The 15,080-nt window shown below is 44.9% G+C and overlaps 1 protein-coding gene across 5 annotated transcripts in view; it reads left to right on the forward strand.

Annotated features, from left to right (window-relative positions):
• PALM2AKAP2 (PALM2 and AKAP2 fusion) overlaps nucleotides 1-13,137 on the forward strand; it is a 249,014-nt gene extending 235,877 nt beyond the window's left edge. For 4 of the 5 annotated variants that reach the window (XM_052701322.1, XM_052701324.1, XM_052701325.1 and 1 more), the window contains 3 exons: nucleotides 5,888-6,066; nucleotides 8,304-8,342; nucleotides 12,506-13,137. In XM_052701322.1, the coding sequence (XP_052557282.1) occupies nucleotides 5,888-6,066; nucleotides 8,304-8,342; nucleotides 12,506-12,598 (311 nt within the window). In that variant the 3' untranslated portion in view covers nucleotides 12,599-13,137. The remainder of the gene's footprint in view (nucleotides 1-5,887; nucleotides 6,067-8,303; nucleotides 8,343-12,505) is intronic. The other variant, XM_052701323.1, reaches the window with a different exon arrangement.
• The last annotated feature ends 1,943 nt before the right edge of the window (nucleotides 13,138-15,080 follow it).

Raw genomic sequence — 15,080 nt, forward strand, 5'->3', positions numbered from 1 at the left:
AATGATTTTAATCAGTGTTTCTTGCCAAAAAATGTAGCAGATGTTGATAATTTCTTTGGAGTGCTATTATTGCTGCTCTTATTTTTTGATAGAGAGCCTCCAGAAATTGGTGTGCATTGTGCAGTGTCTGGCAGGATAACAGACATGGCACCATGGCCCTCGGCTTGCATAAGTCCTCACTGTGTAAAGGTGTGCTCATGACCACTTCGTCAAACAGCATCATCTGTAGCTCTGTCTGCTTGAAATGAGGCATTTTACTCACAAGTGGTTTTGGAATAGCTGCTGACACTAATGCTTGTTTTAACAGAGCACCTGGGAAAACAGTATATTTCTGCTAGTTCTTATTCCTCTCTACAACAAGACGTTTACTTTGTGTCTGATGATAAAATGCTCATTGTAATTTATATTTTAATGCGAATATGAGTTTATATTTGTAATGAGTCATTATAGTTTCCTGTAGAAGTCCAACTGCCATATGTTCAGGAAAGAAAATTGGGATGTATTTGCCAGTGGCTCAAACTACTGCAATCTACAGCTGGTGACAAGGCAAATAATTAATTTCTAGGAAAAGATGAATATGTGTAATGATGTAATTGATCAAAAGAATCAAAAAGATCATTGTCTTCTTTTTTTTCCTGTATCTTCTACTTTCACTGCTTTCCAAGCAGTGGATGTGTTCAGCAGAGCTCTTTGCTGCTGTAATAAGGCTCAGTGCCCTTGGCATTCCAGGGTGAGTACCATCAACTTACCTCACCTGTGCTACCCCTTCATCCAGATCGTTTGAGGAGGTGCAGTAAGTAATCAGATTGCAAATTACCTGCCTCCCAGATTGCTTTTTGGTGATGAACTGGGCAGGTCTGCTTTACTAGGACATCTGGTGGTCCTTCACTTAATACTTTGAGCTGTCACTGTACTGTCAGGCAAACCACAAAGGAATGCAGTGAACTGAACTGCTATTTGACTAAGTGTGAAAGGCTAGCACGATTTATGTGGCTGAGATAACTGCTAATTGCTTCAGATAGCAAACAGGCTGTTTTGCCACTCTGGCATACAACTTTGTAGAACTGAGAGTAACGCCACACTTGGCACCTGCCAGCCACTTAGTGCAAGCCACAGGGTTAGTAACAAGTATCCTTTAAAGCTGTTTGGGTAGTATAAAAGCTGCCTTCTAACCCATCTCAGATGACTGGAGCAAGACTCAGTGCTATTTCAGCCATGTGTTGTGCATACACACAGCTATTATCTGGGGTAATAATGTTTAAGAATCACAGAAAACCCTGAGTTGGAAGGGATCCCCAGGGACCATGGGGTCCAACCCCAGCTCCACACAGCACCACACAAACCCAAACACTGTGCTGTGGCAGCTTGAGGCCGTGCCTGCTGCTCTGGGGAGAAAAATACTTGTGAAATTGTATTTCAGTGTGAGCAGTTTCCACATTGTTCGGTGCAGCACTTTCTGCACGTGGCAGGGTGTTGAGCAGCTGCACAGCAATCCAGGAGTTTGCTCCTGCAGCATGTGGGTGGCTCGCCATCCTTTGTGGGCAGAAAAGCTGGGCTGTTTAATAGTTCCTCTGAACAAATGTGTGATTTAGTAGGTTCCTGCCTATGTCTTATGGTGATCGTGTATATCCCTTTTATTATGAGTACCTAGAATACGAAGAATTTGTATCTTAACTGCATGTAGTGCCTGGCTGTAATAATTCCCTTCAAAAGAAGTGTATTTTTAAAGTGTGAAAATCATTATGTGAGTGGGCTGCACTCGGTGGAGACTTTTCAGTTCCAGAGAAACCCATCATGAACATTTGCTGTCTCATAACAGCTTGGGGAGATCCCCAGCATGAGAAGCCATGCCTAGAAAAAGCTTTCCTGAAGCTGCCATATCGGCCTTACTGATGTTTGTGACCAACGCACTGCCACTTGAGGCAGAAGGTGGTGTTGCATACCCTGCTCACCCGTGCTGGAGCTGAGCCCCATCCATCTATGCATGCGTCTGGGAGAGCTCCCCACCAATCATCCATCCTCATTTTCAGTTAGTAAGCTGGATGGGAGACTTTCAGTGGAAAGCAAAAGCCGAGGGGGACACTGCAGTTTATGATGGCAAGTGATCATGTATCTTTTGATGTCAGGTAACTGTGTGGAATCTAGCTATGGAGAGTAAGCCTCTGTCAGAGGGGTTGTTTCAGCCTGCAAACAATTTCCCCCTCTTGTTTTTCACCAAAAAATACCTACACTAAAGGAAACTTTGCATGTTAAGCCTCATCCCAGAGAGACATTTTGCAGAGTGAAATGAGAAGCAAAAATTCTGAGGCAAGGTTCTTGCAATATCTGTAGCCATTGCAAAATTTTTAACGCTCATTATAGGTGTAAAGAGTAAGATTAGGTGTAATACATATACATTAACCCCTTTTTAAAATAATTTTGAGAAAGGCCAGAGCAGAAGTGCAGCCTGTGAGCTCATGAAGGATACTGCTTGCTTACAATTTCATAAGCACCAGTGAAGGAAAAGCAAAGTTCATCATTCTCTTCTGCAAGGATTCTCTGGAGCACTCATCACTCATCCTCCAGACATCTCCAGGAGAGCCTTAGCAGGCTACCAGCCCAGCTCATTTATCATTTGCTGTCTTATTCATTCCTTAGAGGAGGATGCATGAAGTGAAAGGACCTTAAAGAGCTAAGGGTTTTTTTTCTTTGCTATTTGCTTGTTTGTGTATTTGCATATTCAGGTTGATCACGTGGTGTTCAAGTTCAAAGAAGCCCACCTTTCACCTGCAGTGGTAATGAGACTCCACGCTTCCAACGTGGTATTTTTGGATGTATTTGAACCATCCCTGAGTTCATCCCAGGCTAGTTTTCTAAAAAGATCAGTCTTGATGAATTACTTTATTTTGAAAAGTTTTCTGTGCAGGTGCCTTAAAGATGCTAGCAGCATCTGTGAAGTAGTTGCTCTGTGCAGAGCTCCAAAGAGATCCTTGGCTAACATGTTTGCTGGTCCTGGTTTAGGCTCCTGTTCTGCCTCCTGTTCTGCCTCCTGTCCAGGATTTCTCCTCTGTTGCTCTTTCCTTCCTTTGCAGCAGACCAGCTGGGCATGGACAGCCCATTCGTCCTCTTACAGCAGGTGCTTGTAGGCATGGATGTCGCCTTGCTCAAAACTGTTCTTGCTCCCCAGGTACTCTGCAGAGGTTTTGGTTGGGATGGGAGTTCATCCATTCCCAGTTCTTCCAGGTCTTTGTTTTTACATAGAGCTGACAGGCACTGCCTTGCACGCAGCTCTGAGTTCCCCCTTCCAGAGCTTCCCCATTCTCTAAGCACCGAGTAGAGCATTTCTCAAAGCAGCTTTGGCCTGCTGTGAGTTTAGGGGAAGAAATAAAGAGAAATCAAAATTCTAAGTGGATGAAGCCAGAGACTGGGGAGCTGTCACCAGGTCTGAGGCCACAGAATATTTATCAGTATTTGTCTAAAAGAGGGAAAAACTGTTAACTTCACAGGTGAAGCCTTAGGGTGTTTATCCTGTAATCAGTGTCATGCAACAGGGACTTCAAAGGACTGCCTTCGTCTGGAGGACACTGCTGATAGCACTTGTGACTTGGGGCTGCAGTTTTCGCTGGTACCCCACTGTTTGGCTGAGTGTGGATATCATCATTGAGCGCAGATTGGGGAAAGGACCACCTGCAGTGTGTGAGTGAACTGGGTGGCAAGCAGAGGACTGCTGAAGTGGAAATCATCTGTGATCATTGTATCCTGTGATGCTTTTATGTGATGCTGAACCTACATACTGCCTGAGAACAGCACTTATCCACGTGGAAATCTGCCAGAAGAAAATTAATCCATCAGCATGTCTACCTCAGCCTGAACTGGCAGACTGAGTCTGCACCAGAGCCAAGAGGTTGCAAGAGCCCTGAAGCCTCAGACATCCCATCATCTCACCACAAAACTGCCTGCTGGTTCTGCCAGGCACTGCTGTTAGCATGGGAAGGATTTCCACCTGCTTACATATTTTCAACACATATTTAGGAAGAGACCTCCTCATCTGTGAAAAGTAGTCAAAATGAGGCTGTGAATTCCAGTGTTTTTAGTGGAATTCATCCACATACATGGGGAAAACAATTGCATAAAGGGTGATCTCATGTGGTTGGAGACCGACAAACCACTGTTTTGCTGTGGGGAAGGCACATTTCTACCTCGGCTTCTCTATTTGTGAAAATGAAACCACAGCACCATTCCTGTCAGCCCTACACAGTATACACAGCACAGCCACGTGTTGCTCCTGGATTGCTGCCACAGCATAGAAATGGCTGGCTCTTCCACTGGGTAGGGTAGATCTGCTTGTAGCATTCTTCTAAAATGCAGATCCCCAGATCCCACTCTTTGTGTCACTTTCCAGGATGGAAGGGGCTCGTCTGTAGGTCTGGTCAGTATGTGTTGTGTTTGTGTCTCCAGGGAGCTCAGAGAAGCTGTGTGGGACAACTAAGAAGTCACTAATTACTACAAGAATGAAGGAATACAACAGCATACCTGACCCTTAAGCAGGCCTTTCATTTCCAGCTCACTCTTTTACCTACTTGGACCTAATGACCAGGATGATAGTTGCTCGTGGAAATACCCCTTCTGCATCCTACTAGGGTGTTTCAGGGGGGTTGAATTCCCAGCCTCATCCCTGCACCAGCCATCATAACCAAACCTTTAACAAGAAACAAGTGATGTTGGGTTTTTCCGTGCTGGTTAGAAATGAAATAAGCCCTGCAAGGGTATTTCTTGTAATTCTGGCTCTGGTTTCACTTCTTTCATTAAGCTTCTGATGACTCTTTCAGAGGTTCCATGGCTGCTCTCTAGTGGTTACCAGTGTTAATGACACTTTTTGGAAAGAGCTGGGTTTTTGCATCAGCAACAGGAAGTTTCATGAAAATCTGTATGCTTCTTCTGGTTACTTTCCTTATTTGTATGGTTTAGGGGTTGTTGGTTGGTTGGTTGGTTTTCCTTTCCTCATCCATTGAACAGTCTCATTTCATAGAGATGCCATGGTATGGAGAAGGGAACTTGATTTTCTTCAGCAATAGCTTTTTCCCCCCATAGCCAAGTATTTTTCTCATGTGACCAGATGAGAGCCCTTCTCACTTAATTCATTTCTGCCATCAGCCAGGACAGGACCTTCTTACATTCCCACACCCATAGCCAGCCCTCACTCTTACCACTGGGTCAAGCCAATTGCTCATCCCCACTGACATGTGCTGCACTGTCAGCTGTAGCAGTGCACAGCTGTCCTCCCATAGGGTGCTGATGTTTCCCCACTACCCCCTTGCTCATTGCACTTGTCTCCCCATCCTGTCCAGCTGCAGTTTCTGGGAAGTAATCCAGGGGAGAGCAACGCCAGAGAACTGTGCAAAGCTCTCAGCAGGTGAAAAGAATGGGAATAAAAAAAAGGCCATCACCGTTTAACCAGACTGCCTACTCTGGATATCTAATGCATGGTGGTATCCTGTGCACTGCACTGTCTGAGACAGAAAAAGATCCAGTTTGTGGTTTTTCAGCACCTTGTGTACATTTTCAAACCACTGCTATGAGTCTTACAAGAGGGGGGTAATCCAGCTGGATACTTCTGTAAACAGTGATGATGGGTTAAATGTACCTTATGTTGTTTGATAATTTTGCTAGATTTGGTAGACAGGTTTTGTAATATTTTGATGTAGTGGGCTTCAAGAGGAAGGAGGAGGAGGAGGCAAGTGTTTTAAAAACCCACCAACTGTTCCAGTTTGTCAGGTTGTTTCACAGGTTTCATTCCAATCTGTTTCTTCATTCAGACACCACTGAAAATGCTTATCCTGCTCTCTTCTTCTGGAAACAACTTGTGAGTCCTTGAGCTTAGAAGGGATTCTTCTTCTTGTCATTGCAGGAAAGATAGAGAAAATCAAGCCTCCTCCATCCCCTACCACAGAAGGACCTGCCTCACACTCCGACCTGCAGGCTGAGGAGCCTGCAGGAGCCCAGCGACCCAAGAACCTGATGGAGACCCTCATGGAGGATTACGAAACACACAAAACCAAGAGACGAGAGAGGATGGATGACAGCAGTGTGAGTTCACTCTTCCTTTTCACTTCCTGCTGATCACAATTACTGAGAGTTGGACAACAAAAATTTATTTCCCTAGAATCTGTTCAAGTCACCTTGCAGGTGCTGAAGGGCTGTAACACATTGTAAGGGCCAGCATGTTAGAAATGGAAGGATGAGGGCTGGTGGGATGGAAGACAGTGTCTGTGGAAATGTCAAAAACAGCTCACATTAATCTCCACTTTGAATAACTAATAATTAATATTGAGAACAGCAGGCAGTCGCCCTGAAATTGGTAGGTTTTTTAAATTCACCTGCCATCAAGATTTGCTAGTGGGTTGTTTCAACAGCTGCTTTAACACTGTGGATCAAGCATATGTTCATGCCTTTGTTTGTTGACTCACAAAGTGCAGTCCCAGAATGCTTGGAGTTGAAAGTAAGAAAGTGGTTGCCCTCCTGCAAGTAGTCCCTGGGAGAACTGGAGAGGGAATGTCTCAGAAAAAAACCATGGGTCCCTCAGTGTCTCCCACTGGATTTGTTGTATTTCTTCTCCACACAAACAAAAACAGAAAATTGGCCAGATTTCAGTTTGTGAAAGGGGTGCCTGGGTTTCAGCAATTCCTGTAGCAGTTTAACCTACCACCCTCTTTACTGAAGGCAATAGTAAGAGGAGCTATGAATTTCATAGCAGGAAATTCCAAAATCCAGGTGCATACATTGCACAGCCTGTTTCTCAACAAAGCATGAGATGTTTCTTCTTCACACTTCTGTGGTGTTTCTTCTTCACAGAATTTCTGTGGGGAATTAGTGCAGAGCAGTGAGATGTAAGTAAGATACAAAACTTCTTAAATGTGTTTTGTGTTTGCTGAAGCAGCTGGAGCCCTCCAGACACTTCCCAGAGATGTCAGAACAATGATCCCAGCTGCAAGGAGCTCATGCTCCACGCAAATCACATTCTAGTAAGTCTCATTGATGGCAGAGTCTGATGAGGCACATAGAAGTGAAGTTTTATAATGTGGATACCAGACAGTGCTGCTCTGGCAGCTTCTAATCATTGTGAATATTGCGTAATAGTATAAGGGGTCAAAAGGGATGAAACGCAGAGGGATCCTGCTGCACTTCTGCTGGTTAACCAAAACACAGAGGAGGGATGACTCAAAATGCAGGCAGATGAGTCTCTGAAGCACACCAAAAGCTTGTCAGTCCCTTCTCCTACTGAAGGCTTTGAATAACCTCCATCAGCTTCATGAAGCAAATCTGGTGGCTCAAAACCTCACTGCAGAGAAGAAGCTGCATACTCACCATGTGCTTATCCCCAGCATACTAACCCCCATCAAGAGTGAGCAGGGCTTGCCCTCTCTGAAACCTTCTCTCACAGCTGGGATAGCCGCATGTTGTAGGTAAGGTGTCATTAGTGCAAGTGGCCAGGTTCTTTCCAGGTGCCTGTGTGCAAAACTCCTCAAGTGCATGCACTGGTGCTTCCCAGACACACGTTTGCCAGGATTGTTTTGCCTATTCTTGCAATTCAAGGTATGCCCTGATGTCCCGGCTGGGATCACTGATGTCTCAGCACCTAACCAGAAGGTGTGCCCTGCCTAACAAAACAGAAGAGCACCTCCATGACCTGTTAAGGCAGGGGTGGAAGTCAGCAGATGTGATCACCTCAGTGGGATCTTTGAGAGGCTTAAAGTCTGTGGAAATTCTCTATCACATGCTGAGTACAGGTCTGTAGGGCTTCCGTTTCTCCCTACACAAAGGTGCACCAGAAGGCAGAAGAGTTCCAAGAGAACCTGATCCCTGCCTCTGCCTTCACCACCACCACCTTCTGCTTTGTGTTTGACTTGAGTGGCTACACCAGGGCAGCTCTGGCCAGGGATTGCCAGTGTGTTGCTTTTCAGAGATGGAGAGCAAACCAAGTGTATCTGCTTTTGGAAGAGCTTCACGGCTCTGCCAAGTGGGCAGTTTCTTCCAAAGAGGATGTATGGGCTTAGCAGGTGAGAAAAAAAAGCATCAGCAAAGAAATGAGTCAAGCACCAACAGTAAACAAGACTGAGACAGGCCAAGCGTGTCATTTAAAAAAAAAAAAAACAAACACCAAGTGGACTAATGTTTTTTGTTTGTTTTTTTTTTTTCATGACACCAAGTTGCTTGAAATCCTGTTCTCTGAGATGTGGAAGTTCTTACAATTTATGTTGTTCTTGTTTCCTAGTTGTAACATGCTTGTTCAATGTACTAATGCTGGTCTTTTCCCTTTCTACCAGTACACCTGTAAATTACTGTCTAGCAAGGTTACTTCAGAGGTACTTTTCAACTGCTTATTTATTTTTGCTTCCTCTTGCATGGTGGTTCCCAGTGCATGTTGCTGCAGTTTGCATTTTCATGCTGTGTGCCAGTACTGTTTTGTATCAAAGCTGGGATGCAAATGTGTGGGGGATATCCCATCTTATCTCCCATCAGCCAGTGTTTGTGTGGCTGGTTTTCTCTCCCCTGGATTCTTGTTACAGCCCCTGGCATGGGAGGGGTTGCAATTAAAAGGTTGGAAGCTGCAGCCCAGGACTGAGGCATTCCTGAGGCATGAAGTGAGAACTTCTGTCATGCCATTCTGCTGGCAAAGCCGCGCCTGGGACCCAGGCACCCTCAGATAGTGTGTGTGGCATTCCTCCATCCCTGGTATGAAGCAGCAGCAAAGTGCAGCATTTTGGAAGACATCCCCACACCAACCTTTCTGTGGTGGAAGAAGAGAGGCAGATGTGAGTGCATGGTCCCAGGTGGGGAATGGTGTGAGCATGTCCTGTCCCTGTGCATCGCAGTGTGATGAATGACGCAGTCCCACCACTTCATATCCACGCTGGTCTCAGTGTAGAAGAAACCCAGACATGATTAGAATAAGGGTAAATTTTCAGTGGCGTTTGGCATTCTGGCAGAATGTGCGAGGTAATAACTTGCACTGTTTTTTAGGAATGAGGTGCTCAGTAACATGGACATTTCAGTGGCCTGTAGTTTTCTGCGCAGGTGTGCTTGTGAATCTGTGCTTCTCTAAGGGACACAAACAGGTCCTAGTAATGGCTGACACTCATCTGTCCAGCACCAGTACTGTGCTACATGCTCATATCTCCCACTATTTCCCCATCTCATAGCATATCTTCTCCACATCAGGCTGCTCAAGACAGGTACATGAATGTCATCTGTCCTGGAGAGTAAAGAAAAATAAAAACTGTGCCTTCTCCTATTCTTTATTTTATTGTGGGTTTTCTCTTACTGCTAGCAGTCAGCAGTGACTGATCCTTGTGTGGAGCATTTCTAGAGAGTTGAGCAGTATAGGAGCTTCCACAGTAGTGGTCAGGGCATCATGTACTGTGAGGGGTGGGAGCTCAAGGGCAGGCTCCATGTGCCTGCATTGAGGAAGGGTACTGGCATGAGGAGCAGCGAGCTGGAAGGCAGTGTTAATGGATGGGGAAGGAGAAAAGATGTGTTTTCAGCATGGCCATGAAGAAAGCTGTTACCAAAAGAGCCAAGTCTGTGTTAAAAGCACATCCTTGTGCAGTTCTACAGAGACCACTGATAACCGTGTGCCTGCACAAGTGGAGATTGTACTCATTCTTAAAAACAGCTGCTTTTGTTTTTACAGGTCTAAGTGTTACTGGATATACTTGGCATTAACCTGACTTCACTAAATACCAGTCATACTGTAGTTGGTAACTGTGGTCAGGTAATTCTGACATTGTTTTTTAAGGTGACTGCTGAAAATTTTTGATTTATGAAATAAAAAACCAGCAGACTAGGTCTGATGCAGAGGACACACAGCTTATGCTACAATACTGACCAGCAGCAGTAGTACTCTTACTTTCTTGTTCTGGATAAGAATGTTTTGATTCCACCAGCCAGCTCCTCAGTATGCTCGCTGGAGGCCAGGTATGTTCTAGCACTGCGTGGGCACAGCACAGAAAATACCTTTGTGCTGAAGTAGCTGATGCAGTTCATCACTCAGTAGCTCTAACTGTGTGTTAAAGCATTTGGTTTTCTGTTATTTCTTTTTTGCCTGATGTGCTTCTCTGGAGGTGTCTTTCTGCATGGAGGTGGCAGAACATAGACATTCCAATCTCTGCATTTTCTTATTTCTGTTGCTCTTAGTTCTTCCAGGTCCAAATGGGAAGAATTAATAATATATGAAGCTCCAGAAAAATCTGTTTGCTTCCACATTGGTTTTCTGCCACTGTACAGTGAAAATTAGCTTGTATTGTACAGTAGTCAGTTTCACTCAGTCCCAGGTGGTGGGATTATGCTGTGGACTGAAGTATGTCTGTGTTTTGCTCTTTATTCTCTTTACCAGTAAGAGAGCAGATATTGTTATGCCTGTCAGAGTAAAACGCAGGACAGGTCAGTCTCCATCTCGAGGATGGGTAAACAAATTAATCTTGCACTTGATGGTGATAGCTGTTTTGACCTTTTTACAAAATCCTCAAAAACACTTGAAATCTGTCAAGGAAAAGCCTCTGGTGTTCTCAGCAGAACCTAGAGCTGCAACAAGAAGATTGGTGCAGCAGGTTTTTACAGGGCAGTTTTACCGCCCTACGACTTGGTACACATTTCTGCTTCACTCCAATTCCTGCACTCCAGATCCTCTCTTTTGATGCACCTACTGGTCACCTTACCCAAACAACAACAACTTATATCGTGTTGCTTTTTTCATGGATGTTATCAGCCCAGACCACTAGGCTAAGTGTGAGCCAATTGCCCACCTTATGATCCCTTTGGAGCCCACCCCCCATCTCTGGTGGTGCTCCAGGTACAGTCAGAGAGCAGTGGCAGCAGATGGTCCCATCTATGGGTACATGTGGTTCTGTGGTCCCAGCTACTAGGCTGGGGATCTGGGCTCAGGGCTGAGCCTGGCATCCATCTTCGCTTTCTGCTGACTGATCTGAAGGAAAAATCCTCAGGTTTTCCAAGTCATGGCTTTTTACAAACACCACCAAAGATCATTGCAACAGGATGATTTCCAGCAAGGAAGACAGTGATCAGAAATTGTTGTAAATTATGTAAAATCCCTTTTATTTTCAGCTACCATAAACCTCACCAAATTCAGGAGATGTCTCTTGGATGTATCACTGCTCTGTGACAATGTCAGTTTCAGTTTGAAATTTGTGCTGAATTGGCTTTTTTTTTTTTAATCTGAATTTCCTTATCTAGTGGGGAAAACAATAATTTTCTTAGTTTTTCTTAATTGTTACTCTACACTGGTCTCAGTAGTCTGCTAGCAGTTGCCTGTTGCCATCTGAAGAAAAAAAAAAAAACAACACAATGCTTTTTTTTTTACCCTTTGTTGCTAACCATAGACCAGCCTCTCTAATTTCTTACTCTGACAGTGACGATGCCCTGATAAGTGGTTTTATTTCTCCACTGTTCAGAGGCACATTTTGGACTGTCTTCGCATGGCTTGGGCACTCAGCACCCCAGGCACGTAGCTTAAACCTCCAGCCCTCAGCCTTGCAATTGCTTCACTGCACTGCTTGCAGCTAATATCTCAGACGGATTTCTTCATGGATTCCTTTTTTCCCTCAGATGAATCGTTGGTTTTCTGGGTGCATTTGCCCTCTAGTGGATAAAATAAAAACTGTTCAGCCTTGCTCCCACTCCCACAGCTTAGGGAAAGGCAGTGGGCATGGCATAATTCCCCAGGGTAGTACTACTGGAGCTCAAGAAGCATTTGGGCACCACTCTCACACACACGGTTCGGGTTTGTGTAGTGCTGTGTGGAGCAGGATTTGGACCCCGTGGTCCTTATGGGTCCCTTCCAACTCAGTTTTGTAATTCTTAAACTTCAGCTGTTTATTTCTGCCCCATCCAAGACTTAAGTCATCACCTCATCTGACTTCTGTGCAGAGGAATCAAATAGCACAGCCCTATCTCAGAAGGCCACTTTTGTGCAGAGCAGTATGCTAGAGGCTATAGGACCTGGGGGGCAGCCATTAGCTGATGGAACAGTCATATATTGTTGTTTGGGCTTTTCTACTCCTTTTATTTCTTTCTCTTTTTCTTACTGGCTCTTTAAACTTAAGAACTGCACTTCTGCAGGACGACTGGTGCAGGCAGGCATACACTGTTCTGTATCTGCAGAGGAGCACATTGTGTGCACACCCCATTGCTAGCACCCTTTGGTCCACTCTGAATTATTTTTTTAAGTAAGTCTGTTGCACATGTATTACAACTGTTCCTCACCTAAAATAATTGTTTCTGTGCATGCACGTGTGTCCATATATAAGGCGCATACCGTGTGTGTGCTTTTATATGCGTGCATATGTTTGTGCATATATATAATATAGATATATTTCTATGTGTGTTGTTACATGTGTACATACATATGCATACATGCCTCTCTACATATAACACACCTGCTGGATGTGTGGAGTTCTTATGCCTGTTCGCCCAGTGATGTGACGGATGTCCTCTCCTTCTGTCCCTCCAGGTGCTGGAGGCCACCAGGGTGAACCGCAGGAAGAGTGCGCTGGCGCTGCGCTGGGAGGCCGGCATTTACGCCAACCGAGAGGAGGACGAGTAGCTGTGCAGCATCACTTGCTGAACCAAAAGAAAAAAAAAAAAGGAAAAAAAAAAAAAAAAAGAAAAGAAAATATGAAAGAGAAAGGAGGGGAAAAAAAAAAAAAAAAAAGGAAAAAAAAAATAAGCAGCATTTTAATCCGATATTTATTAAATACACAATGAACTCAATGATGCACACAGACATAGAAACAATCCAGCTCCCGGCAACTCTAAAACAACAGGAACAGCCCACTCAGAAAACACCCCCTCCTCCCACCCCTGCTTCCCCCTCCCAAATGATGCTAGGGTTGCAGGGCCGGGGAGTCCCGGGACACACCTCGGGGGTCTGTGCCCACATCGGCCTCACCCCTGCAGCATGACGACGTCACCCTCCGATGCTGTTTGTTTGAGGGGACCGAAAGGTTTGGGGTTGGGAATGGAATGGGGTTGGTTTTTTTGGAGGGGGGGTCTGCGCCCCTTATCTAGTAATTTATCTGTTTAAATGAAAAAAAAAACAAAAACCCACAAATAAACGGGGAAGCATCTGTTGCAAATGTACAATCCAGCAGACTCAGTAAATACAGCCCTTGTGTTGCAAACACAAGCCATCACAATTCAGGAGTGGAATAGATGGGGATGAGAGCTAAGCCAAATGGTCACCTTAGCTTTAGGATCCTGTATGCTTGCAATATCACCTGAGCTCCAGGTTCTCAGATCATATTTACCTAACAAAGTTTCTAAATAGGAAGTCTGTATCTAGCGGATGACAACTATTTTTTGATGGTGGGGAGGGGAAGAAGAATGGTGTACGTGGATAACCAATGGAGATGGGCAGTTTGAAGCAGAAAGGTAGTGAGGAATGAATACAAATAAAGGACATTTAATTTTTAAAGAAGGCAATAATTGAACTAAGCCAGACTTTGGCCAAGGAAGAGGTATGAGATAGAGAGGAAAGAGAGCTACGTCTTTCACTATATTTGTACAACATAAAAAGCCTTTGGAGAAGAGTGCTTTGTGGGAGCCTTCGGGCAACAAGAAGTTGGGGGCAGGAGGGAGTGAGGGTGCAGGCAGGGGGGAAGCATGACGTTTTCCAGCCAGCCAGAGCGTGCAGTGCTGCAAGCAGACCACAGGGCCCGTGCTTGTTGCTTTGGCCCGGGATCAGCCACCAGGGGTTCGTGTGCATCTGTGTGTGCGTGGGGCGCGTGTGCAAGGATACGTGTGGCACTGTGCATGTGTGGGTTTTCTCCAAGGCTGTGTACCAGCTGTAGGGGTGAGTGCTCATATCTTTCTTTCTTTCTCCCATTCCTTTTTTTTTTTTTTTTTTTTTTTTTTTCTTTTTTTTTTTTTTTTTTGTCTGAAAGGGGATATAAAAAAACAAGGCACTGAGTTAATGCAGTATTTGTGATATCAAAATTTGACCCAACATGGTATTTGCATGAATCACAATTGCAAAGTATTGACCAATTTTGTAAGCTGACAATTAGGAAAAGAAATGTGGTATTTATTCTTGTGCTTTGTATTTGTATGTAGTATAGAGGCTGCGGGTTTACTCTTTTCACACAAGCAATACAATAAGAGTATTTTAGATCTGGGAACCATAATTTCTGGACCAGAAATGAACAAGTTTGGGAGGCAACAGCAACAACAACAAAAAAATGCTGAGCTTTTTTCTATATAAAACGCTCTGCCTTTTTTATAGACAAGCAATGATTATTTTGACTTCTTTTTAAAAACCACAGTGCTGGTCCTCCCCCAAGCCTCTCCTTGGCTTCTTGGCCTGCTGCGCTGCTTTGTCTTGGAGCAGCAAGCTCACTTCTAATAAGTACCAATACTGTGAACACACTCCTGGTGCTTTTCTTCAACCAACACAGCGCTTGCAACCGAACGATGTTACTCCCCACAATTCCCCCTAGCATGCCTGTGGACATTTTGAGGCCCATTTTCAGGGAACTGTAGCGTCTATGAGCTGTATGAATTGTCTCCCTCCGTGCCGTGGAGCACACGAAGGCCCTGCTGACCTGTTTGCTGTGAGACGAGGTGCCCTGAGCAGAGGGCCCCGCATCAGACGATGCTCCCCAAAATGGGGGCATATCTGTATTCCCCTCCACATCGAGGTCTGCTTTCCTCCCACACCGGCTGACATTGGTCACCCATCTCAAGACCACCCATCTGCTCATGCTTTGTTTCCCCTTGGTCCTAGAAGCGCAAACCAGACTGCCCTCGACAAGGGGCACAGTTGTTGGAAAGGAGCACTGGGGCTTCCGCTCTCCTCCCCATGGCAGTGGCATGTGTGGACTCGGGCAGCCAAACTTTGCAGCCAGCAGTGTTCTTCTCTTCCAGAAATTATGGGCATTTGTCAGCAGTGCACACTCGGTGCAGCGATAGCACAGGTGCTGTGCAGCTCATTCGCCTCTCTGTTATTTCATTTGCATGCTACCAGGCTTAGATGTTTATAAGTATACGCCAGTAATACATATCTATCTATATATAACTATATCCAACGC

The sequence above is a fragment of the Tympanuchus pallidicinctus genome, unplaced genomic scaffold (genome assembly GCF_026119805.1).
Source record: "Tympanuchus pallidicinctus isolate F22 unplaced genomic scaffold, pur_lepc_1.0 scaffold4, whole genome shotgun sequence".
In the NCBI taxonomy this organism is placed as follows: domain Eukaryota; kingdom Metazoa; phylum Chordata; class Aves; order Galliformes; family Phasianidae; genus Tympanuchus; species Tympanuchus pallidicinctus.